Source organism: Leucopleurus acutus (assembly GCF_964270905.1).
Source record: "Leucopleurus acutus genome assembly, chromosome: 8".
Lineage (NCBI taxonomy): Eukaryota > Metazoa > Chordata > Mammalia > Artiodactyla > Delphinidae > Leucopleurus > Leucopleurus acutus.
The window spans coordinates 25,334,920-25,359,965 of record NC_139151.1 but is presented as its reverse complement, the minus strand read 5'-3'; the positions used below and the strand labels follow the sequence as shown (position 1 = coordinate 25,359,965).

Here is a 25,046-nt window from a genome sequence, read left to right as displayed (position 1 = left end):
AAGATATACAAATCCCTGGGCTTACTGGACTACAGTAGAGAAGACAATTGTGTATATGTTTGTCTATTCTAGATTATACCTCCTTATGGTGGGGATGAAGTCAAATTCATTTCTTCATCTTTCACATACTCTAGCTACAGTAGGAACTCAAAAGCTGTTAATTGAATCAAAATATATTGAATTGAATTAAATTGACTCAAATGTTATCAAATTGACAATGTTTTATTTGGGTCACTAGTTAACACTCTTTTTGGTTCCTTGTGCCCAGGTAGCAAGCTAGATTGCACTTAATGCTTCAACAGTGTCCCTTCCCAAAACATCTCCTCAAGCTCTCCCTCTTCAGGCGCTGAAATTAAGACAGACATTTTCTCCAGCTAAAACCAAAAGGGTTAGCTTCCAGAGCAAGTGTCACTTGTGGCTCTTCATAGAGTCTGTGTGAAAAAACCCACTTATCTTCCCCTTGTGCTACTTCCTGTAAGATGAAATTTTGTCCATGACTCAGTGCTATAATAGACCGTGTAGTTAGGGCTCTGACTTGGAAAATACCCTTGTGCCCTGAATCACAGAGAATTTTGATGGTACTAAGCTTGTAGGAGCCTCTACTATGGAGTGGTTTGAGAAGTCAGTGTGGTGTAAGATAAAAACAAACTAAATCACAAAATAAATATAAAGAAATTCATAACGTTCTGATTTTTCCTATGACAGCTATTTTTTAATAGAAATTATCAAATTCTTTCAGAATATTTTTTCTCATTTTTTTATGGGTGGGGCTGGGAGGGCCATAAGAAAACATATGGTCTACATATTTAATAGCCCAGAGTGGAGCCAGCTGTTGTTATTACTCATATTCAACAAAACTGAGATGAACAAATAGGGTAAGGGAGGTAAGGGATTTAACAAAGACCACAAGGTCAGTTATTAGCAGAGCTGAAACTCCAGACTTGCTTCTTGCACACTTCCCAATAGAGCATTCTGCACAAATACATGTGTGTGTGTGTGTGTGTGTGTGTGTGTGTGTGTGTGTGTGTGTGTGTCTGGGTGGGGGTTATGTGTTGGGATCAGAAGTAGAAAGTATCTGCAAAAAAACAAAGAAAAAATAAAACAAAAGAAATCCAAGGAAGGCTGGAATTCTGAAGGTCTGGGTTGATCTGTTATCTCCCTGTGGACACAGTTGCTATGGGGAATAAAAATTCCCAGGAGAGTTGGATCAAGATCTCGGAGACTTGGAATCTCAAAGTGAAGCACCATCCAGAGTGCCCTGGGCCAGAGAGGGAGCCAGTTCCTGCCTAACCGTCATGGAGCAAGAATCAGGGTTGCTTTTTGGGGTGGGAGGTGGCAAGAGTGTCAATCCATCTGTCGTGTCTGGTAGCGGGGCTGGGGAGAGAGTGTGAAAGAAATAGCAAGTAGAGAAGATTTTCAGTTTCACAGATGGACGGTAAAAGAAATCAGAATGCAGTCTTACAAATCTTAGAAGCTTGATGTCTGCAGCCCAAGCTGGGGGAATATGGAGCCGCCAAAGTAATAGTCTTAATCAGATTAATGTCCTTTCACCAGTTATTCATTATCAGGATGTCAGGAACAGCATTCAGCTGAACGAAGTCCCGTACGCCTTTTGTTCCTGCTTGTTCCTGCGTACCATCAGTGTTTATTTTCCAAAATTTTCATTTCAACACAGCCACCTAGTGTCCAGTTATCTGATTTACCAGGCCTCAGGTTATCCATTGAAGGAAACACTATTCAATCCTTAGGAAGGTTAATATTCTCTGCCTTAGAAAGATGTCTATGACACCTTGCTGAATGAAAAAAAAGAAAATTTAAATTGTACTATATAGCTATGTACTATATAGTTCCATACATGTAGATTTGTGTGTATATATGTGTGCAAAGTTTAATTATATATGCATAAAAATCTAGAAAAATATTCTCCAAGTTATTGATGGTATCTCTGGTTGGTAGGCTGTGAGGAAATTTTTTGTGATCTCCTTATCTTTACTCTGTCAGTTTTCCATAACAGTAATAGATCATCTGTGTTAATAAGAGGAAAACTTGTTTTAAAAGACCAAATGAGCCTCAGGATGAAAATCCACCCAAAAAATGTTATTTTCTGGAGTTAAATAAATTCAACAGAAATTTACTGAGCATCAACTACACACATTTCATACTTTTGATCTGAAAGTATACCTCTAAAGTCAGATAACATCCTTCTACCTTTTAATAAGTGTTTACTATGTGTTAGGCACCATGCTGAGTTTTTCGCATTCTGAATCTTAATCCTGAAGGTGAAACTACTAAGGTGAGAGTGCTGAGGCTCACAGAGATTAAGTAACTTACCCAAAGTCACAAAAAATATATGAGATTCAGGGCTTCCCTGGTGGCACAGTGGTTGAGAATCTGCCTGCTAATGCAGGGGACACGGGTTCGAGCCCTGGTCTGGGAGGATCCCACATGCCATGGAGCAACTAGGCCCGTAAGCCACAACTACTGAGCCTGCGCATCTGGAGCCTGTGCTCCACAGCAAGAGAGGCCGCGATAGTGAGAGGCCCATGCACCGCGATGAAGAGTGGCCCTCACTTGCCACAACTAGAGAAAGCCCTCACACAGAAATGAAGACCCAACACAGCAATAATTAATTAATTAATTAATAAAACTCCTACCCCCAACATCTTTAAAACAAACAAAGAAAAAAAAACGCATACGCCCTTAAAAAATACATATATGAGATTCAAATCCAGGTGTTTCTCCAAAACCTGAATACTGAACCACCGCACAATTCCATTCCAAGTTTCTAAGGAATTCCCTCACATTATCCAAAAGGGAGGTTTTTTTATTTTGTTTTGTGAATGCTTACTGTCAGGCACCATTCTTTTTTTTTTTAATATTTATTTATTTATTTGGTTGCGCTGGGTCTTATTTGTGGTAGGCGGACTCCTTAGTTGCGGCACATGGGCTCCTTAGTCGTGGCAGGCAAACTCTTAGTTGCCACATGCACGTGGAATCTAGTTCCCAGACCAGGGATTGAACACAGGCCCCCTGCACTGGGAGCACAGAGTCTTAACCACTGCAACACCAGGGAAGTCCCTCAGGCACCATTCTTTAATCCTCATAGAAATCTATGAAATACATATTTTTTAGAGTACAACCACATTCTAAGTAAATAAAAGCCCTTCTTTATATGATAACTTTACCTAAGGTCGCAGAGATAATAAACACAACAAATAGTGTGCTGAGCACTTGCTATATGCCAGGACTTGTTCTAAGAGCTTAAGATGTGTTGACAGTTTAATCCCATGGGGTAATAGGCATGATTATCCTTCTCATTTTGCAGATGAAGAAAAGGCTCAAAGAGGTTAAGTAACTTGCCTACGATTTAAGCCAGTAAATAAGAGAGCTGGGATTTGAACACAGGTCTGAGTAACTACAAAACCCAGGCCCTTCCCTCAATCTGATTCTTCTCTGGGCTCAGGATACTAATCAACACATATTTCAGATAAATAATTTAAAGATGAGGCTGCCATCATCCCCATTTTACAGAAGAGGATCAGGGCCCAGAGACCTGAACAGAATAATTGTCCATGGTCACTCAGCTAGTTGATAAGAATAGAACCAGGATGCCTGACACTCAGCCCTCTTGTACCCCTATACCACTTGACCCCTGGATGCAAGTGTATATTAACCACAAATGGTTGCTGTATGTTTTCTAGTGCTGTGTAACAAACTACCACAAACCTGGGGACTTAAAACAACACAAACTTACTGTCATATGGTTCTGGAGATCAGAAAGCTGAAATGGTCCTCACTGAACTAAAATTAAGGTATGGGCAGGGCTGTGTTCCTTTGTGGAGTCTCTAGTTTTCTTGGCTTTTTCCAGTTTCTAGAATCTACCCACCTTCCTTGTTTCATGGTGCCCCACCATCTTCAAAGTCAGCAATGGCCAGTCAAGTCTTTTTCATGTTGTATCACTCTGATACTGTTTTCATTGTCATGTCTCCTTCTCTGACTCTCCTGCTTCCCTCTCTCACTTATAAGGAGGCCCTGTGATTACACTGGACCCACCCAATAAACCAGGACATTCTCTCCATCTCAAGATCCTTAACTTGATCACATCTGTAAAGTTTCTTTTACTATGTAAGGTCACATATTCACGGGTTCCAAGCATTAGGACTTGGACATCTTTGCGAGGCCATTACTGACCTTTAGGATTTTTACTTATTTAAAATTATAATTAAAAAAATTTATACCTATATCAGTTTGTCTTCATTAAGTTAAGAATGAGTCCTTGAAGGAGGCTGCTATTTGGAGTGTCAAGTTCTCCTCTCACAAAAAGCAGACAAAAATTTCCTTACTTGTTTGGCAGGAGGCTCCTAACCCTCTAGGAGAATTCTAAGATTGGAAAGTCCTATCCCACACCCACACTTCTGGACTGTATGCTGTTTACCACCATACCAGGGTCCACAGGGAACTGTCTGTGTCATCCTTGTTATGCAGCACTTCCTTCACAACCCACTACGATTTCCCCTTCTGAGAAGTACCAAGACAGGTCACAGCTGGAAGGTGGAAGGTAGAACCCAGGTGGGTCATATAGAATAGGAGCAATGCAAGATGAGATAGATTTAAATAGAAGGAATCAATGGCCATAAAAAGACTATTGGAGAGAGACCTTCGAGATGGTGGAGGAGTAAGATGTGGAGATCACCTTCCTCCCCACAAATACATCAGGAAAACATCTACATGTGGAACAACTCCTACAGAACACCTACTGAATGCTGACAGAAAACCTCAGACTTCCCAAAAAGCAAAAAACTCCCCACGTACCTGGGTAGGGCAAAAGAAAAAACAGAGACAAAAGAATAGTGTTGGGACCTGCCCCTCTGGGAGGGAGCTGTGAAGAAGGAGAAGTCTCCACACACTAGAAAACCCCTTCACTGGTGGATATGGGGGGCAGGTGGGGTGGTGGTGAGGAAGTTTCAGAGCCATGGAGGAGAGCGCAGCAACAGGGGTGCAGAGGGCAAAGTGGAGAGATTCCCGCACAGAGGATCAGTGCTGACCAGCACTCACCAGCCTGAGAGGCTTGTCTGCTCACCTGCTGGGGTGGGTGGGAGCTGAGAGCTGAGGCTCAGGCTTCGGAGTTCAGATCCCAGGGAGAGGACTGGGGTTGGCTGCGTGAACACAGCCTTCAGGGGGCTAGTGTGCCACAGCTAGCCGGGAGGGAGTCCGGGAAAATGTCTAGAACTGCCTAAGAGGTAAGAGACCATTGTTTCAGGGTGCACAAGGAGAATGGATTCAGACCACCACCTAAACAAGCTTCAGAGATGGTCACAAGCTGTGGCTATAAGCACAGACACCAGAGACGGGCATGAAACACTAAGGCTGCTGCTGCAGCCACCAAGAAGGCTGTGTGCAAGCACAGGTCACTATCCACACCTCCCCCTCCAGGAGCCTGTATAGCCTGCCACTGCCAGGGTCCCATGATCCAGGGACAACTTTCCCAGAAGAACACACAGCATGCCTCAGGCTATTGCAATATTGCATTGGTTTCTGCCCCTGCAGGCTTGCCCCACATTCCATACCCCTCCCTCTCCCCAGCCTGAGTGAGCCAGAGCCCCCTAATCAGCTTCTCCTTTAACCCCATCCTGTCTGGGTGGGAAAAGATGCCCTCAGGTGACCTACATGCAGAGGTGGGGCCAAATCCAAAGCTGAACCCCAGGAGCTGTGCGAACAAAGAAGAGAAAGGGAAATTTCTCCCAGCAGCCTCAGGAGCAACGGATTAAATCACCACAATCAACTTGATGTACCCTGCATCTGTGGCATACCAAAATAGAGAATGAATCATCCCAAAAGTGAGGCAGTGGACTTTGGGAGCAACTGTAAACTTGGGGTTTGCTTTCTGCATCTAATTTGTTTTGGTTTTAGGTTTATATTAGTTTAGTATTTAGAGTTTATTATCATTGGTAGATTTGTTTATTGATTTGGTTGTTCTCTTCCTTTTTCTTCTTTATATATATATATATATTTTTCCTTTTTCGCTATTTGTGAGTGTGTATGTATATGTTTCTTTGTGTGATTTTGACTGTATAGCTTTGCTTTTACCATTTGTCCAAGGGTTCTGTCTGTTTTTGTTTTTTTTAGTATAGTTTTTAGTGCTTGTTATCATTGGTGGATTTGTTTTTTGGTTTGGTTGCTCTTTTCTTTCTTTTCTTTTTTCATTACTTTTTAATATTTATATTTTTAATAATTTTTATTTTAATAACTTTATTTTATTTTCTTTCTTTCTCTCCCTCCCTCTCTCTCTCTTTCTTTCTTTCTTTGTTTCTTTCTTTCCTTCTTTCCTTGTTTCTTTCTTTTTTTCGGTCTTGGTGCTCCAGTTGGGTGTCAGCCCTGTGCCTCTGAGGTGGGAGAGCCAAGTTCAGGACATTGATCCACCAGAGACCTCCTGGCTCCACATAATATCAAACAGCAAAAGCTCTCCCAGAGATCTCCATCTCAATGCTAAGACCCAGCTCCACTCAACGACCAGCAAGCTACAGTGCTGGACACCCTATGCCAAACAACTAGCAAGACAGGAACACATCACCACCCATTAGCAGAGAGGCTGCCTAAAATCATAATAAGGTCACAGAGACCCCAAAACACACACCCGATGTGATCCTGCCCACCAGAAAGACAAGATCCAGCCCCACCCACCAGACCACAGGCACTAGTCCCCTCCACCAGGAAGCTAAACAACTCAATGAACAACACTTATCCACCAGGGGCAGACACCAAAAACAACAGGAACTATGAACCTGCAGACTGTGAAAAGGAGACCTCAAACACAGTGAGTTAAGCAAAATGAGAAGACAGAAAAACACAGCAGATGATGGAGCAAGGTAAAAACCCACCAGACCTAACAAAGAGGAAATAGACAGTCTACCTGAAAAAGAATTCAAAGTAATGATAGTAAAGATAATCCAAAATCTTGGAAATAGAATGCAGAAAACACAAGAAATGCTTAATAAGGACTTAGAAGAACTAAAGAGCAAACAAAAAATGATGAACAACACAGTAAATGAAATTAAAAATTCTCTAGAAGGAATCAATAGCAGAATAACTGAGGTAGAAGACCGGATAAGTGACCTGGAAGATAAAATAGTGGAAATAACTACCACAGAGCAGAATAAAGAAAAAAGAATGAAAAGAATTGAGGACAGTCTTAGAGACCTTCTGGGACAACATTAAACACACAAACATTCGAATTATCGGGTTCCCAGAAAAAGAAACGTACTGAGAAAATATATTAAGAGATTATAGTTGAAAACTTCCCTAGTATGGGAAAGGAAATAGTCAATCAAGTCCAGGTAGCACAGAGAGTCCCACACAGGATAAATCCAAGGAGAAACATGCCAAGACACATATTAATCAAACTATCAAAAATTAAATACAAAAAAAAAATTAAAAGCAGCAAGAGAAAAACAACAAATAACACACAAGGGAATCTCCAAAAGGTTAACAGCTGATCTTTCAGCAGAAACTCTGCAAGCCAGAAGGGAGTGGCAGGACATATTTAAAGTGATGTAAGGGAAAAACCTACAACCAAGATTACTCTACCCAGCGAAGATCTCATTCAGATTTGACAGAGAAATTAAAACCTTTACAGAAAAGCAAAAGCTGAGAGAATTCAGCACCACCAAACCAGCTTTACAACAAATGTTAAAGGAACTTCTGTAGGCAGGAAACACGAGAGAAGGGAAAGACCTACAATAACAAACCCAAAGCAACTAAGAAAATGGGAATAGGAACATACATATCGATAACTACCTTAAATGTAAATGGATCAAATGCTCCAACCAAAAGACATAGACTGGCTGAATAGCTACAAAAACAAGACCCGGGGCTTCCCTGGTGGCGCAGTGGTTGAGAGTCCGTCTGCCGATGGACTCAGGGGACACAGGTTCATGCCCTGGTCCGGGAAGATACCACATGCCGCAGAGTGGCTGGGCCCGTGAGCCATGGCCACTGAGCCTGCACGTCCGGAGCCTGTGCTCCACAACGGGAGAGGCCACAGCAGGGAGAGGCCCGTGTATCACAAAAAATAATAATAAAAATAAAAACAAGACCTGTATATATGGTGTCTACAAGAGACCCACTTCAGACCTAGGGACACATACAGACAAAGTGAAGGGAGGGGAAAAGATATTCCATGCAAATGGAAACCAAAAGAAAGCTGGAGTAGCAATTCTCATATCAGAAAAAATAGACTTTAAAACAAAGACTATTACAAGAGACAAAGAAGGACACTACATAATGATCAAGAGATCAATCCAAGAAGAAGATATAACAATTGTAAGTATTTATGCATGCAACATAGGAGTACCTCAATACATAAGGCAAATGCTAATAGCCATAAAAGGGGAAATGCACATAACACAATCATATTAGAGGACTTTAACACCCCACTTTCATCAAAGGACAGATCATCAAAAATGAAAATAAATAAGGAAACACAAGCTTTAAATGACACATTTGACAAGATGGACATAACTGATATTCATAGGACATTCCATCCAAAACCAACAGAATACACTTTCTTCTCTAGTGCTCATGGAACATTCTCCAGGACAGTTCATATCTTGGGTCACAAATCAAGCCTCAGTAAATTTAAGAAAAGTGAAATCATATCAAGCATCTTTTTTGACCACAACAATATGAAACTAGGTATCAACTACAAGAAAAAAACTGTAAAAGAACCAAACACATGGAGGCTAACAATACACTACTAAATTACCAAGAGATCACTGAAGAAATCAAAGAGGAAATCAAAAAATACCTAGAAACAAATGACAAAGAAAACACAGAGACCCAAAACCTGTGGGGTGCAGCAAAAGCAGTTCTAAGGGGGAAGTGTATAGCAATACAATCCTACCTCAAGAAACAAGAAAAATCTCAAATAAACAACCTAACATTACACCTTAGGCAATCAGAAGAAAAGAAGAAAACAAACCCCAAAGTTAGCAGAAGGAAAGAAATCATAAAGACCAGATCAGACATAAATGAAAAAGAAATGAAGGAAACAATAGCAAAGATCAATAAAACTAAAAGCTGGTTCTTTGAGAAGTTAAACAAAATTGATAAATCATTAGTCAGACTCATCAAGAAAAAAAGGGAGTAGACTCAAATCAATAGAATTAGAAATGAAAAAAGAGAAGTAACAACTGGCACTGCAGAAATAAAAAGGATCATGAGAGATTACTACAGGCAACTATATGCCAATAAAATGGACAACCTGGAAGAAATGGACAAATTCTTAGAAATGCACAACGTGCTGAGACTGAACCAGGAAGAAATAGAAAATATGAACAGACCAATCACAAGCGCTGAAATTGAAACTGTGATTAAAAATCTTCCAACAAACAAAAGCCCAGGACCAGATGGTTTCACAGGCGAATTCTATCAAACATTTAGAGAAGAGCTAACACCTATCCTTCTCAAACTTTTCCAAAATATAGCAGAGGGAGGAACACTCCCAAACTCATTCTACAAGGCCTCCATCACCATGATATGAAAACCAGACAAAGATGTCACAAAGAAAGAAAACTACGGGCCAATATCACTGATGAACATAGATGCAAAAATCCTCAACAAAATACTAGCAAGCAGAATCCAACAGCACATTAAAAGGATCATACACCATGATCAAGTGGGGTTTATCCCAGGAATGCAAGGATTCTTCAATATATAAGCAAATCAATCGATGTCATACACCATATTAACAAGTTGAAGGATAAAAACTATATGATAATCTCAATAGATGCAGAAAAAGCTTTTGACAAAATTCAACACCCATTTATGGTAAAAACTCTCCAGAAAGTAGTCATAGAGGGAACCTACCTTAACATGATAAAGGCTATATATGACAAACCCACAGCCAACGTTGTTCTCAATGGTGAAAAACTGAAACCATTTCCTCTAAGATCGGGAAGAAGACAAGGTTGCCCACTCTCACCACTATTATTCAACATAGTTTTGAAAGTTTAACCATGGCAATCAGAGAAGAAAAAGAAATAAAAGGAATCCAAATCAGAAAAGAAGAAGTAAAACTGTCACTGTTTGCATCCTAAAAATTTGGTAAAGTAGCAGGATGCAAAATTAGTGCACAGAAATCTCTTGCATACTTATACACTAATGATGAAAAATCTGAAAGAGAAATTAAGGAAACACTCCCATTTACCACTGCAACAAAAAGAATAAAATACATCGGAATAAACCTACCTAAGGAGACAAAAGACTTGTATGCAGAAAACTGTAAGGCACTGATGAAAGAAATTAAAGATGATACAAACAGGTGGAGAGATATACCATATTCTTGGATTGGAAGAATCAACATTGTGAAAATGACTCTACTACCCAAAGCAATTTACAGATTCAATGCAATCCCTATCAAACTACCAATGGCATTTTTCACAGAACAAGAACAAAAAATCTCACAATTTGTATGGAAACACAAAAGACCCGAAATAGCCAAAGCAATCTTGAGAAAGAAAAACAGATCTGGAGGAATCAGGCTCCTGGACTTCAGACTATACTACAAAGCTACAGTAATCAAGACAGTATGGTACTGGCACAAAACCAGAAATATAGATCAATGGAACAGGATAGAAAGAGATTAACCAACGCACATATGGTCACCTTATCTTTGACAAAGGAGGCAAGAATATACAATGGAGAAAAGACGCCTCTTCAATAAGTGTTTTTGGGAAAACTGGGCAGCTACATGTAAAGGAATGAAATTAGAAAACTCCCTAACACCATACACAAAAATAAACTCAAAATGGATTAAAGACCGAAATGTAAGGCCAGACACTATAAAACTTTTAGAGGAAAACATAGGTAGAACACTCTATGACATAAATCACAGCAAGATCCTTTTTGACCCACCTCCTAGAGAAATGAAAACAAAAATAAACAAATTGGACCTAATGAAAGTTAAAAGCTTTTGCACAGCAAAGGAAATCATAAACAAGACGAAGAGACAGCCCTCAGAATGGGAGAAAATATATACAAATGAAGCAACTGGCAAAGAATTAATCTCCAAAATTTACAAGCAGCTCATGCAGCTCAATAACAAAAAAACAAACAACCCAATCCAAAAATGGGCAGAAGACCTAAATAAACATTTCTCCAAAGAAGATATACAGATTGCCAACAAACACATGAAAGAATGCTCAACATCATTAATCATTAGAGAAATACAAATCAAAACTACAATAAGGTACCACCTCACACCAGTCAGAATGGCCATCATCAAAAAATCTAGGAACAATAAATGCTGGAGAGGATGTGGAGAAAGGGGAACCCTCTTGCACTGTTGCTGGGAATGTAAATTGGTACAGCCAATATGGAGAACAGTATGGAGGTTCCTTAAAAAACTACAAATAGAACTGCCATACGACACAGCAATCCCACTACTGGGCATATACCCTGAGAAAACCATTAATTCAAAAAGAGTCATGTACCACAATGTTCATTGCAGCTCTATTTACAATAGCCAGGACATGGAAGCAACCTAAGTGTCCATCACAGATTAATGGATAAAGAAGATGTGGCACATATATACAATGAAATATTACTCAGCCATAAAAAGAAACGAAATTGAGTTATTTGCAGTGAGGTGGATGGACCTAGAGTCTGTCATACAGAGTGAAGTAAGTCAGAAAGAGAAAAACAAATACCGTATGCTAACACATATATATGGAATCTAAAACAAAAACAATCCTTTTGACGAACCTAGGGGCAGGACAGGAATAAAGACGCAGACGTAAACAATGGACTTGAGGACTTGGGGAGGGGAAGGGAAAGCTGGGACGAAGTGAGAGAGTGGCATGGACTTATATATACTACTAAATGTAAAATATATAGCTAGGGGGAAGCAGCCACATAGCACAGGGAGATCAGCTCAGTGCTTTGTGACCACCTACAGGGTTGGGATAGGGATGGTGGGAGGGATACGCAAGAGGGAGGGGATATGGGGATGTATGTATATGTATAGCTGATTCACTTTGTTATAAAGCAGAAACTAACACACCATTGTAAAGCAATTATACTCCAGTAAAGATGTTAAAAAAAAAAAAAGACTATTAGATAACCAGGTAATCAATACTCCCTGGCAAGATGTAGAATATTTCCATTATCCTAGAAAGTTCCTTCATGCCCCTTCCAAAAACCCTTGTGCTGCCTTGAGGCAGCCACCATTCCAATTTCTATTCCCATAAATTAGCTTTTGAACTTCATATAAATGGAATCATACATTATGTACTCTTTTGTTACTGATTTCTTTCACTCATATAATATTTTGTATTCATGTTATTACATTTATCATCAGTGTGTACTTTTTTATTTCTGAGTGGTAGTACATTTGCAAATATACCAAAATGTATAAATCCTTTCTCCTTTTGATGGATCAATTGTTTCCAACATTTTGCTATTATGATTAAAGCTGTAGTAAGCATTCTTGTTAATGGAAGGCCACCGGACTGACAATCTCTGTTATCTCAAAAGGCCCCAGGTAGTAGCACCCCACATTTTAGTTAGCACAGTAGGGAAGTATGTAAGTAATGGGGGAGACCTGGTACATATGTCACTTGAACAGTTGTACCTGAGGTCAGATACTTACAAGAAAACTTCTTGAACTGGTCCTTAGCCTTCTTGAAGGTAGGGAAGTAACAGAAATACAGTAGGACATTCTGAATGGAGGAATGCAGTTGCTTGTGCTATACATTTGATAGGTGAATCATTTGCTGTATTGGTAGGAGATATAGTAATAGAAGAATACTCCCTATACCTGGCGATATTTTCCATTCGCATGTCGGTCTGGAGATCATTGAATATGGACTTGGAGGGCTTTCGACTCCTCCAAAATCAAAAAACAAACTGAGGGTCAATTGCTAAAATCATGGCATTTAGAGTAAATTATCAATGATAAACAATTTGACAAAAGAAAAGTTGGTTGATGGAGTGCATGAAGTGCCACATTGCAAAGGATCTACCATCAGGACAATCTGGAACAGAAATGCAGGATAAGCACTCCAGCCTACCTGGTACAAAAGTTGAATGAAAGCACCCCTCAACCATTTGGAATTGCTGAAGCCCCTGTGTTTTCAGGTAATTCAGGGAATGGGGAGAGCCCCTAAAAAGAGAACTTCTTACTAATAGGATTATGAGTTCTAGAATAATTCGTTAGTAAAATAAATGAGACGTAACTGTGCCCCATTTTATGGAGCAGTTTATATTTGTGACATTAATAATGACAAGTTACTTTGCACTTCCTTTATTTTTAGATCTTCCTCCTTCACTGTCAACTGCAGAAACAGCTGGGTGTCTTAAGATAACAAAGAAGGTAGCGAGATTATGAAACTTGAAATAGCGGAAGTGTATGAAGAGAGTGACTGCAAGCCCAGGTAGGCAGAACCGGCCCCCTCAGAGGACAGTGGGCCCCAAACATTGCCAGAGGGGCAGTACCTCATGTGCTCAACACTTGACGTGCATTCTCTCACCTAATCTTTACATTTTCAGATGAGAAAACAGAGACACACAAATGAAATCACTTGCCTGAGGCTCACTCAGCAACAGGAAGAGCCAGGATTGTACCCAGCTGTGCTCACAATCACTATGCCAGCTGCTTTGTGATCCCAAGGCTGATGGTTTCCTCCAGAAGAGCTCTCTGGTCAGGTTTGCCAATCTATTTGTGAACTCCAATTCACCCAGGAGTTTTTTGGTTTGGTTGCTTTTTGGTTAATGTTTTTTTTAAGCTGTAGATGAAGAACTCCATCTCTCTCAGGGTTTAATATAGCAGCACATTATTCTGGCTGGCATTTCTAATAGTTCCCTGGGTAGCAGGCCTGTGTCTGGGAAGCAGCCAAACACTGAAGCTCAGAACTTATTTTCAAATTCCTAAGGTCTAAAAACGCTCTCTGGCAGGCTTGAATGCTACCAAATCAAGTACTGTCAAATGGTTGTTCTTGAGTGTCAATGCTTAAAGCTCATAATTCTCCATGCACCTAAATAATAATTATTTAATTATATTAGGGGCAAGTCCTTCTTCTACTTCTTCTTTTTGTACTTAACACTTTGTCCAAGCTTCAGCTCAAGTCCATCTCCTCCTCCTAGTAGATGGAGTCCACAGGGTTCTCTCCCTTCTCGGAGCGCTCGTAGCCCTTCCTCTCTTGTCCCACTCAGTTGAAAACACATGAATTATTCCCAACTGCATTATCTATCACTGTTGAAACAGCAAAATTAGTAACGAGGGAAGAAAATTAAGAGGATAACCAAATGGAAAGGTATTGTTTTTAATTGTTATAAATTGGTCCCCAAATAGGCCTGTGGCCTTAGAATGTTCTTTAACCTTCTAAAAGGGACATTTCTCCACCTGCTATGTTAAAAGGTGAGGCAGATGATGAAGTGAAGGGGATAGAAACCATGATGTGCTTCAGTTCAATTTACTGAGCTTAATGGTAGGATAGTCAACTGGAGAAATGTACATGTTAGAAGGTTAAAGAACATTCTAAGGCCACAGGCCTATTTGAGGGCCAAATTGAGTTGTCTGTCTTTGATGCCCCCAGTTACTTTTCTTGAACTCATCCTAGTACCAGGGACCTAGGACTCACACCTTCCCCAGTTTCTTCTCCCTGCCCCCTGCCTCCCTGTTTGGGAGATCTATGTGAGTGTCCTCCCATAATCTAGCCAGCCTTCCTCTAAAGGATTAGCATGTGGTCACTGAACTCCAGGCAATTTGAGAGTTCCCTGCTGTCTGCAAATAGATCTCCCAGACAGTGTCCTTTGGCCTAGCCTAGATTCCTTCTGCACTGCTCTCCACAAGGAGATGTGGACTTGAACCATGTTTCTACATCATGACCAAAGAGTTCTCAGGACTGTGCTTACCTGCCAAATTTAGCTCTCAACTAAGCCAAGTCCCCCTGCTCTGGCATGTCTCACACTTTAGTTATCAGATCAGATATTAAGACTTGACCATCTCCCTCCTATTGAATGCTCTAAATTGATGGGAGACCAAATAAATTTTGTATACCAACTGTATCCAAGTAGTCACTATATACAGGCATATCTTGGAGATATTACGGATTTGATTCCAGTCCTCTGCAATAGAGCAAATATCACAATAAAGCGAGTCACACAATTTTTTCTGGTTTCCCAGTGCATATAAAAGTTACTTGTAGTCAGTTAAGTGTGCAATAGTATCGTGTCTAAGAAAACAATGTATATAGCTTAAATTTAAAATACTTTATTGCTAAAAAGTGCTAAGCATCATCAGAGGCTTCAGCAAGTCTTAATCTGTTTGCTGGTGGAGGGTCTTGCCTCAATGTTAATGGCTGCCAACTGATCAGGGTGGTGCTAAAGTTTGGGGCGGCCATGGCAATTTCTTAATATAAGGCAACAATGAAGTTTGCTGCATCACTTTACTCTTACTTTCATGAATGATTTCTCTGTAGCATGCAATGCTGTTTGATAGCATTTTACCCACAGTAGAACTTGTTTCAAAAAGACCCCTAATAAGAGAGTCAGCCTGTCCTTTGAAGCTTTGAAGCCAGGCAATGATTTCTCTTCTCTAGCTATTGAAAGTCCTAGATGGCATCTTCTTCCAGCAGAAGGCTCTTTCATCTACATTGAAAATCTGTTGTTTAGAGGAGCCACATTCATGAATTATCTTAGCTAATCTTTTGGATAACTTGCTGCAGCTTCTACATCAGCACTTACTGAGTCACCTTGCACTTTCATGTTATGTAGCTGGCTTCTTGTCTTAAACCTCGTGAACCAACCTCTGTCAACTGCAAGCTTTTCTGCTGCAGCTTCCTAACCTGTATCAGCCTTCACAGAATTGAAGAGAGTTAGGGCCTTGCTCTGGATTGGTCTTTGGTTTAGGGGAATGTTGTGACTGGTTTGATCTTCTATCCAGGCCATCAAAATCTTCAGCATATCAGCAATAAGGCTGTTACGCTTTTTTATCATTCATGTGTTCACTGGAGTAGCACATAATTTCCTTCAAGAACTTTTCCTCTGCAGTCACGACTTGGCTGTTTGGCTCAAGAAGCCTAGTTTTTTCAGCTTTCAACATGCCTTCCTCACTAAGCTTAATCATTTCTAGCTTTTGATTTAAAGTGAGAGACATGTGACTCTTCCTTTCACTTGAACACTTAGAGGCCACTGTAGGGTTATTAATAGACCAAATTTCAATATTATTGTGTCTCAGGTAATAGTGAGGCTGAGGGAGAGAGACAGAAGAATGGCTGGTTGGTGGAATAGTCAGAATACTCACAACATTTATCAATTAAATTCACTATCTTATATGGGCACAGTTCATGGCGCCTGAAACAATTACAACAGTAATACCAAAGATCACTGATCACAGATCACCATGACAAATATATAATAACAAAAAATTTGAAATATTGTGAGAATTACCAAAATGTGACACAGAAACATGAAGTAAGCAATTGCTGTTGGAAAAAATGGTGCTAATATACTTGCTCAATACAGGGTTGCCACAAACCTTCAATTTGTAAAAAACCGTGATATCAGCAAAACACAATAAAGCAAAGTACAATAAAATGGGGTATGCCTGTCCACTTAATCCAACAGCTGGACCAGGAAACTGAAGTTCTATAGAAATGCCTCTGGATGTGTGTCAGGGGTGAGGGCAGATTCCCTGAAACTGCTGCAACCAATCTTATCAACAACTGCAATTTCTGGAAAAATAAGATGTCGGGGGGAGTGGTCTACATAGGAGTTGGTGATGGTGGTGATGGTGGTGTGTGTGTCTGTGTGTGTCCCATCATGTAAAGGTACCTGCACTGGACTTTTTATGAAGACCAAGGTGGATAAGGTCCCACATGGGACCACAAGACCAAAGTCAGAATATGAATCTGAAAGAATGTGAAACACTCAGGGAAAAGTGGAAAAGCACTGTCACCAAGCAGAAAGAAGGCAACATCTGAGGTCAAGGAAAGTGGGACTCCAAGCTCCGGCTACTAGCACTGCAAGTCCTCTACATCTCACCTGGTATATAGAGTCTGGCCTCCCCACTGGGCAGGCTGTGAAGAATAGCTCATTGAGTGATGATTATATGGCACCATCTGAATGCTTGTTATGGTAAGTTGGAGCCAATAATTGTTCAAATGGCCCATGTTTTTTATTCATATCATTTCTCTCCCCTTTCCAATTTTCTTCTCCAGAAGTGTCTGCACTTTAAGATTGCTAAAGAGGGCAATATTTAAACCAGGAACAAAGTGTATGAAGAAAGCATTGGGGGAAGAAACTTTGGGACATTAAATCCTACAGGTAAAATTTTGCTATCCTAAAGAGGCTTTACTCCTCTCGATATTCCACATATACATAGACAGACTTCTCAAAACACTCTTTATAAAAATACTATTAAAGAACTGCATGTTCAGCATTACCTAATTTCCTCATAAATCTCTTGCCTTTTAATAAGCTAAGTGGCTATTTGCTGAATTTCCCTGATTTATTGGTATCTTTTGAGGGCTGAGGATATATCCAGATACTAAGTGATTAAATGTGGATGAAAATGGTACATCACCATAATAACGACAGAAAAGAGAATCGTGACTAGGCATACAGAAGACCTCACAGAGATGCATGTCTACAGCTTCTTAAAAGGGCAGGCTCCAGAGCCGCAGAGAAAACTGCACCATCAAGCTAGTTTTTATGGAAAATCTTCCCAGTTCCACTCACTGGAGGTACATTCCACAGGGACTACGGCCCCCTCAGAACTCAGTTTCATGAAGCAGTGGGAACTTCAGGCTGCCAACTAAACTGAAGGGAATCCTGGATCCTGTATTCACTTTAGCCACCAAACGATGTGACCTGCAAAGGATATTTCAACTTTTCTGACACCTGCATTCTTCAACTGTTAATCAAAGGCAATCGCTGCTGAGGACAGTTTTTAAAACAAAACACTTTGATTTAACAGAACGTTATGGAGGCACTACAAAATGAAAGATTATGTCACAGGTCTTTTTTATAATTGTTAAAGCGCCACCTGCTGGAAATACTGATCTTACATACCAATTCTCTGTGAGACATTGGTATCAGAAAGGTGAGAAATGTTAACTACTCATCCACAAAAGAGAACCTAGATTCAAAACGCAAATAACGAAAATGGCGCCAGCAAAGCCCTCTCTTCTTACAGTGTTACCACAGTCCAATTGCACAAGTTATTACCCCTATACAACACTAGGGAATGACCTAGCAACTCTATTATATTATTCAGCAGGATATTTTTTTTAATGGCACGAATATGTACAAAAAATATAGAAAAATCGATATTGCTCTAATAGGCTGAGAAAGAATTTATAGGAGGTTTTCAACTTAAGAACGTGTTGTGTTTCAAAAGCTTGTGTGTCGGGCTTCCCTGGTGGTCACTGGTTAAGGATCCATCTGCCAATGCAGGGGGCACGGGTTCAAGCCCTGGTCTGGGAACCCACATTCCACGGAGCAACTGAGCCTGTGCGCCACAACTACTGAGCCTGCGCTCTAGAGCCCGCGAGCCACAACTACTGAGCCCGTGCATCACAACTACCGAAGCCCACGCACCTAGAGCCCATGCTCCTCAACAAGAGAAGCCACCGCAGTGAGAAGCCTGCGCACCGCAAAGAAGAGTGGCCCCCGCTCGCTGCAACTAGAGGAAAGCCCGCGCGCAGCAACAAAGACCCAATGCAGCCATAAATAAATAAATAAATAAGAAGCTCGTGTGTAAGCCAGATTTTTGAAGACACATCTTCCATGAAAGTGGTATTATGCAGGCTGGTTAAACTGACAGTCTTCACAACTTCCTTAAACCTTGCACAGCCTTGCAGTACTATTACTCAGTTGCTGAATGTCATTCATAGAATTGCTTCTTTGGAACACTATTCTGAGTTTTAATTTGGGATGCCCAGATTGGAACTCCTCTGCCCCTTTCCAAAGGGAGCAAGCAAGGGGAAACACCAGGATTAAGGGTAATGGGTAGAAAGAGAGTAGGGTGGGATAACTTACTCCCTACAGACATGTATCTGCATAAAAGGCCTTACTTTAGATCAATCTCCCCTTAAATGTTCCGAACTGAGACCAAAGACAAAGTTCATTTAATAATCACTCAAGAAGTAAGATGACCAAAGGACTAGAAAGATGATAAAAGGCTGTTGACCTGGAAGAGCTCAACCCGTGGTGAGGAGAGGCAGGTAAACAGCAACACCTCAATTCAATAAGTGCTACGAGGAAGATGTGAACAAGCAAGGGCCCTGGGAACCTAGAGGAGGCGGGGGACCCAGCCCAGATGGCCTAAAAAAGGCTTCATAGTAGAGATGACATTTGAGCTTAGCCTCGACAGACATGTGGGATATTGTCACCTGAGATTCTCTACTTCACCACTATCCCTATATATACCGGTTTATTATTAAGCAAGATATTTTAAGAAATAATCAGTGTATTAATCAAACTGGAAGTCTTCCCCAAAAGGCCAAACATTTTAACATAATCTTTTTCCACTCACTGACAGTTGTTAATGGTAAGGAGTGAAAACCAAATATCAGTTTTAATTGGCTGCAGGAAATGAAAGGTTATTTCACTCAAAAAGGTTTTTTTAAAAACCCATTAAACATTTTTAAATGTTTATTCCAGAAAATGATCTGGGAGCTTACTCTGATTTCCCCTCCATTCTGGCAGAGCCCCAAATAGATAGGTTTGCTTCGCCTTAAGAAGACATGATTCTGAAAAGTTGGATATGAGGAAAGCTTGAATATATTAAGTCATTTAAAATCCACAAGGGGAATTAGGTAATCAAAAAAACCACACAGTAAATATATTTCCATGAAATCAAAATCTTTTAATAATATGAACACTTACCCTCAATTTCTTTATTATATTTTTACCTAAAAAAGTTTACATACAGAGTTTTTGTAAAGTGGCATACTAGTAGTTGATATCATAATGATGCTACATATTAACACTCTGTATTGAAGAAGTATCATAAAAATCTCATGGCACATTATTTGCTAAGAAGTAGCATAATAACAATTGGGAGAAGGTTCCTAGGTTTACTGTACTCTACGGCTTCTATGGTACTCACAGTTGTATCTCAGGATTTCTCAAGTACTGCCCACCCATGTTCCCAACATGTGCAATCAGTCACCAGACCTCATCTAGTGGCCTAAAGGCCACGAGGCTTGTACAAGGACAATAACTGCCTCAGCAGGACAAAACTCAGATGCCTCCAAATGAGGAAACCTACTCCAAAACCAACCTGGGCTGCCCCTCCTCCTGACTACCTAGCCCAGCCTGGACAGCCTGCTTTCAGGCTGTGTCCTGAGGCTGGCTCACACCCAGGTATCTATCCAATCCTGCTTTCCTACTTGTACCTCTAAGACCCCAGTGTGGGCTCCACTCCTTGTCTCCCTGACACTAATAGGTATTGGCCCTCAAACACACAGAAACACAATTCTGGCCTTGGCTTCTGCCCTATTTTGGAATTTCTACTTTTGATACATTATTTTGTATTCCTTTGTAAAATCTAACCACTGGATCCAACCCAACGCTACAGAGTATTCACTCTGAGTCTGATAATTTTCCAAGTATCCCAAGGCAGTAGGCTCTGCTTTATCCAGGTGACAGCTTCCAGCTTCCCAGGAAACCCCAGGTGTACGTGTGTGCCTTCTTCTCCAACTACAAGACTGCAGAGTGGGCCTCCTGGAGGTTCTCCTCAAGCTTCAGTCCCAGGTTGTCGATTCCAATGCTGGTAACTGGTGGCATGCTGCTTTCAAATGGCTCTGCAGTGCGTGTTGGAGTGGAGCAGTACAGAATGAACCCCACCATGATGACGGTGAAAGACAGGATGTAGAGTCCTGAAAACTAGGAGGAAATAATAGGCTATGTGGACAGTGCTCCCTCACATACACATCTTTGCTGCTGCCTTTTGTCAACAGAGCTTTGAGGGTTACCTTCTCATAATTTTTTTTTCTGAAAGTTGCCCAAGGAGATGCTAATGACCAAAACCGTTCTGTGTGTGTGTACTGGTGAATGTGTGAGCTCTGCCCATATCACCCACCACGTCAGCCAACTGGATTCTTGGATCTTTAGGAAATGGACTTTTGCCTTTCTCTGTGATAACCCAGCTGCATCCCACCTCACAACTAGTCCCACTTACTTAGTGGAGAGACTAAAAATTTAGCATGGTACCATGAGAGACCCAGATTCAGACCCTAGGCACAGCTTACAACACTGGTGTGAAACAATAAGAAAACAGAATGGTTTGGAGAAGGAGAAGAGAAAGAAGATGAGAGAGAAGAAAAAGTAAGACACACTCCCAGGCTTCCCTGGTGGTGCAGTGGTTGGGAATCCGCCTGCCAAGGCAGGGGACATGGGTTCGAGCCCTGGTCCAGGAGGATCCCACATGCCACAGAGCAACTACACCCATGTGCCACAACTACTGAGCCTGCACTGTAGAGCCCGTGAGCCACAACTACTGAGCTCGCATACTACAACTACTGAAGCCCACGCTCCTAGAGCCTGTGCTTCGCAACAAGAGAAGCCACTGCAATGAGAAGCCCACACACCGCAATGAAGAGTAGCCCCCACTGGCCGCAACTAGAGAACAGCCTGCACGCAGCAACGAAGATCCAATGCAGCCAAAAATAAATGAATAAAATAAATTAATTTTTTTAAAAAAAGACATACTCCCAAAGGTAGAAGGAAAAAATGAAATGGGTTTTGAAATGAGTATTAAGTAGATTATAGTCATCTCCAGGTGTGGGCTTCTATGGGTCACCATTGGCTTCAACATGTTAATGTTTCATAGATGCTCAATTAGTTCTTAACCTTAAACCGTTAGAACTTTTTAAGGAATGGAATACCTACAGCCCTCCCCAAAGCTGGAAGGCCTCCACTGGATTCAGTGATGATGCAAAGCCAGTGATAATGTCAACCGGAGCAGCAGCCAAACTAATTTCCTCCACAGGTTTCATTCTTGGATCCAATCTCAGCACAGCACCCAGCACATAGCTGGTATTGAATAAATGTTTTTTTGGGGGAAAAATTATTCAGAAAAGATTAAAGGGAGTTAAAGCTATTTAGAGTACCCTAAACTTTTAAAGTCAGTATCATGAAGGTCAATCATGCTCTCCAATAGAATGTTCACTGTTACCTGTGGGAAAACCTAAGTAACTTATTCAAAACATGTCCTGTTTGGTTTGGTGGTTTTAAATGTTTATAAGAAAAAAGTATCTTGTTCCTCTTAAGAAGGCACATGATTAAATGGAGGCACCTTTATTAGAAGAGAGAGACTCTGAGGGAGTGAGATAATAAGTCTCCTGAATCAGAGGCTGTTTTTAAAATTTTACCCTTTGTGTCTGGATCTATACAGGAAATTTCTTGTGGCTAATCTGTTCAGTGAGTATTTACTCAAGATCAATCCAGAGGAGGCAGAGTCTGACACCAATGAATACAGAAATTGTTTAATGTCTTTTTCAACTGTGTTTTAAAATATCAGAGCCTAAGTTATTTTAGATACTATAATTTTTTTTAATTAGTGACATATTGAACTTATGATGCTGTCTTTAAAAATTTCTTCTAAGATCCTAGATATCGTCTTTATGCTCTGAATGATTTCCCACCTCTGTAATTTACTCTGAAGATAACAGCAGACCTCCTCTTTGCTCTACAAGTCTTGAAACAGCCTTTGACCAAAAAGAATAAAATCTGATATGAGTTATGAGTGAGCTGCTAGACATGCAGGGACAAAGAAACATAAAGCAAAAGAACTGCAAGGAACTTATAGTTTGCATGTTCCACTTTTGAGAATAATAGTGTAAGTCATGTGGCCAAAAAAATGACAACACAGGAAGGCTTTTTCTCATTAAAGTTAATACAGTTAAAAAGCAAATATGTACATTAAGGGAGCTTATAATAGGTAGCGACAAGTGTACTTTCACTTTGAAGCTTTTATTTCTTTAACCTTACTTCCTCCTTGGACATTATTTTACTAATGAGGGAAAAGTAAAAGTTAAACTACTAAAGCTACCTCAATATGTTTAGTTAAAAAAAAAAAAAGCACAGGTAAGCAGGGCCACATGTTATACTGCAGAGCTCTCAAGCTTTCTCTGGGTATGGGTAGCCATCAACTGGCCTTGAACTGCAGAATAAAAACACCATGGTCCCCTAGTGGTGGCCATGTGAAATGCAAGAACAGCACCACAGAACAGCTAACTCACTTTTTTTTTTTTAACTCACTTTTAAGGCCCACTTTGTACCCCTTAATGATTGCTATCATAGAAAAAAAAAATCTAGGGCTGTCAGGATCACTTCCCTGATTCACTTTGACATTTGTTACTTTTTAATGATGCCACCAAAAAGCTATAAATACTTCTTCAGTCTTAGTTCAGGAATACCTTAACCAGCAAGTTTGTGAAGATAACAGCTGGTTCCTGTGACATGTAAAAGCAAAAATGGTTTATGCTTCTTAAGCAGAAATTTCTGAGAACACACTGAACTAGGCATTGTGAGTTCCTGGACAATTCCTGGGAACAGTGTAAATCAGTGCCAAGCAATTTCCACCCAGATACAAAATTTTACACGGATAAAGAAATATAGTCGCTATCCCCAGCTAAAACCAAAATTATCAAGCAACAGCCGACATTCTAACTATTTGTTCAAATGACTGTAATAGCAGCCAAGTCAACAAGCTTTATACTATGGAAAGATGGATTTCTTTCTTTTTTTAAAAAATAAATTTATTGGGCTTCCCTGGTGGCGCAGTGGTTGGGAGTCCGCCTGCCGATGCAGGGGATACGGGTTTGTGCCCCGGTCTGGGAGGATCCCACATGCCGCGGAGCGGCTGGGCCCGTGGGCCATGGCCGCTGGGCCTGCGCGTCCGGAGCCTGTGCTCCGCAGCGGGAGAGGCCACAGCGGTGAGAGGCCCGCGTACCGCAAAAAGAAAAATAAATAAATAAATTTATTTATTTATTCTTGGCTGTTTTGGGTTTTCGTTGCTGCACGCGGGCTTTCTCTAGGTGCAGCAAGCGGGGGTTACTCTTCATTGTGGCGCGCAGGCTTCTCATTGCAGTGGCTTCTCTTGTTGCGGAGCACAGGCTCTAGGTGCACGGGCTTCAGTAGTTGTGGCTCACGGGCTCAGTAGTTGTGGCACATGGGCTTAGTTGCTCCGCGGCATATGAGATCTTCCTGGACCAGGGCTCAAACCCGTGTCCCCCGCATTGGCAGGCGGATTCTTAACCACTGCGCCACCAGGGAAGTCCCGGAAAGATGGATTTCTAAGGTAGTAGTTCTCAAAGCAAGACTCTTATAATAACACTAACATGCTATTTGCCTGGAGTGAGAGTGTCCAAAGAAATTCTTGCCAAGAAGGTGAGAAGGTTTCATTTTGGGATCTAAAATCTTAAAGAAACCCATTACTTCTTTTAAACCAAAAAAGTGTTCTGATTTGAACAAGATCTATTTGCTCACCTTATAGCCAAACAGAAAGAGTCCAAAGAAAAGACTGTAGAGGTCAGCTGTCAGGATGCCCAGGTTGACAGAAGTGGCACTAGTGACTTTAATCACCAGTGGCATGAAGCTGTACAGGCAAAACATACATAGGGCAAATGCTACAAACAGCAGGGCTGTGAAAAAAATGGAATATCTAATGTTATAGGAAGAAACCAAAAGTTAAAGGTGCTGTGCTTTTAAAGCTTGACTGATATATAAAACTCCCTGATCCTTTAACATACTATCCACAAAGCCCCTTGTTAACAGCAAGTATTGCAAATGAGACATACAAAGCTCTCAGGAAAAAAATAACAACAAGATATGATGAAGAACTTAAAAAATTCAACAGAGTGTTAGATGATCGAGGCCATAGAATCTTGCTTATGGTGTAAGTCAACAGCTCTTATCACCCCATGTTATCCACCTGCCCAGGGCAGAGAGATGCCAATGATAAAAGGCATCATGGTTGGACATGATTTGTGTGGTTGAATCAAAATAAAGTATTTTTAGGGTATCAAAGATAGTCGTTA

General features: G+C 40.7%; 1 protein-coding gene across 1 annotated transcript in view; it reads right to left on the bottom strand.

Moving 5' to 3' along the window:
- Window positions 1-20,703: 20,703 nt before the first annotated feature.
- The window catches only part of SLC35F2 (solute carrier family 35 member F2), a gene marked incomplete at its 3' end in the record, with an annotated part of 48,631 nt that continues 44,288 nt past the window's right edge, over window positions 20,704-25,046 (bottom strand). The window contains exons 7-8 of the mRNA XM_082844217.1: window positions 24,496-24,650; window positions 20,704-20,889 (exon numbers count right to left, since the gene is read on the bottom strand). Of these exons, the coding sequence (XP_082700343.1) occupies window positions 20,704-20,889; window positions 24,496-24,650 (341 nt within the window). The remainder of the gene's footprint in view (window positions 20,890-24,495; window positions 24,651-25,046) is intronic.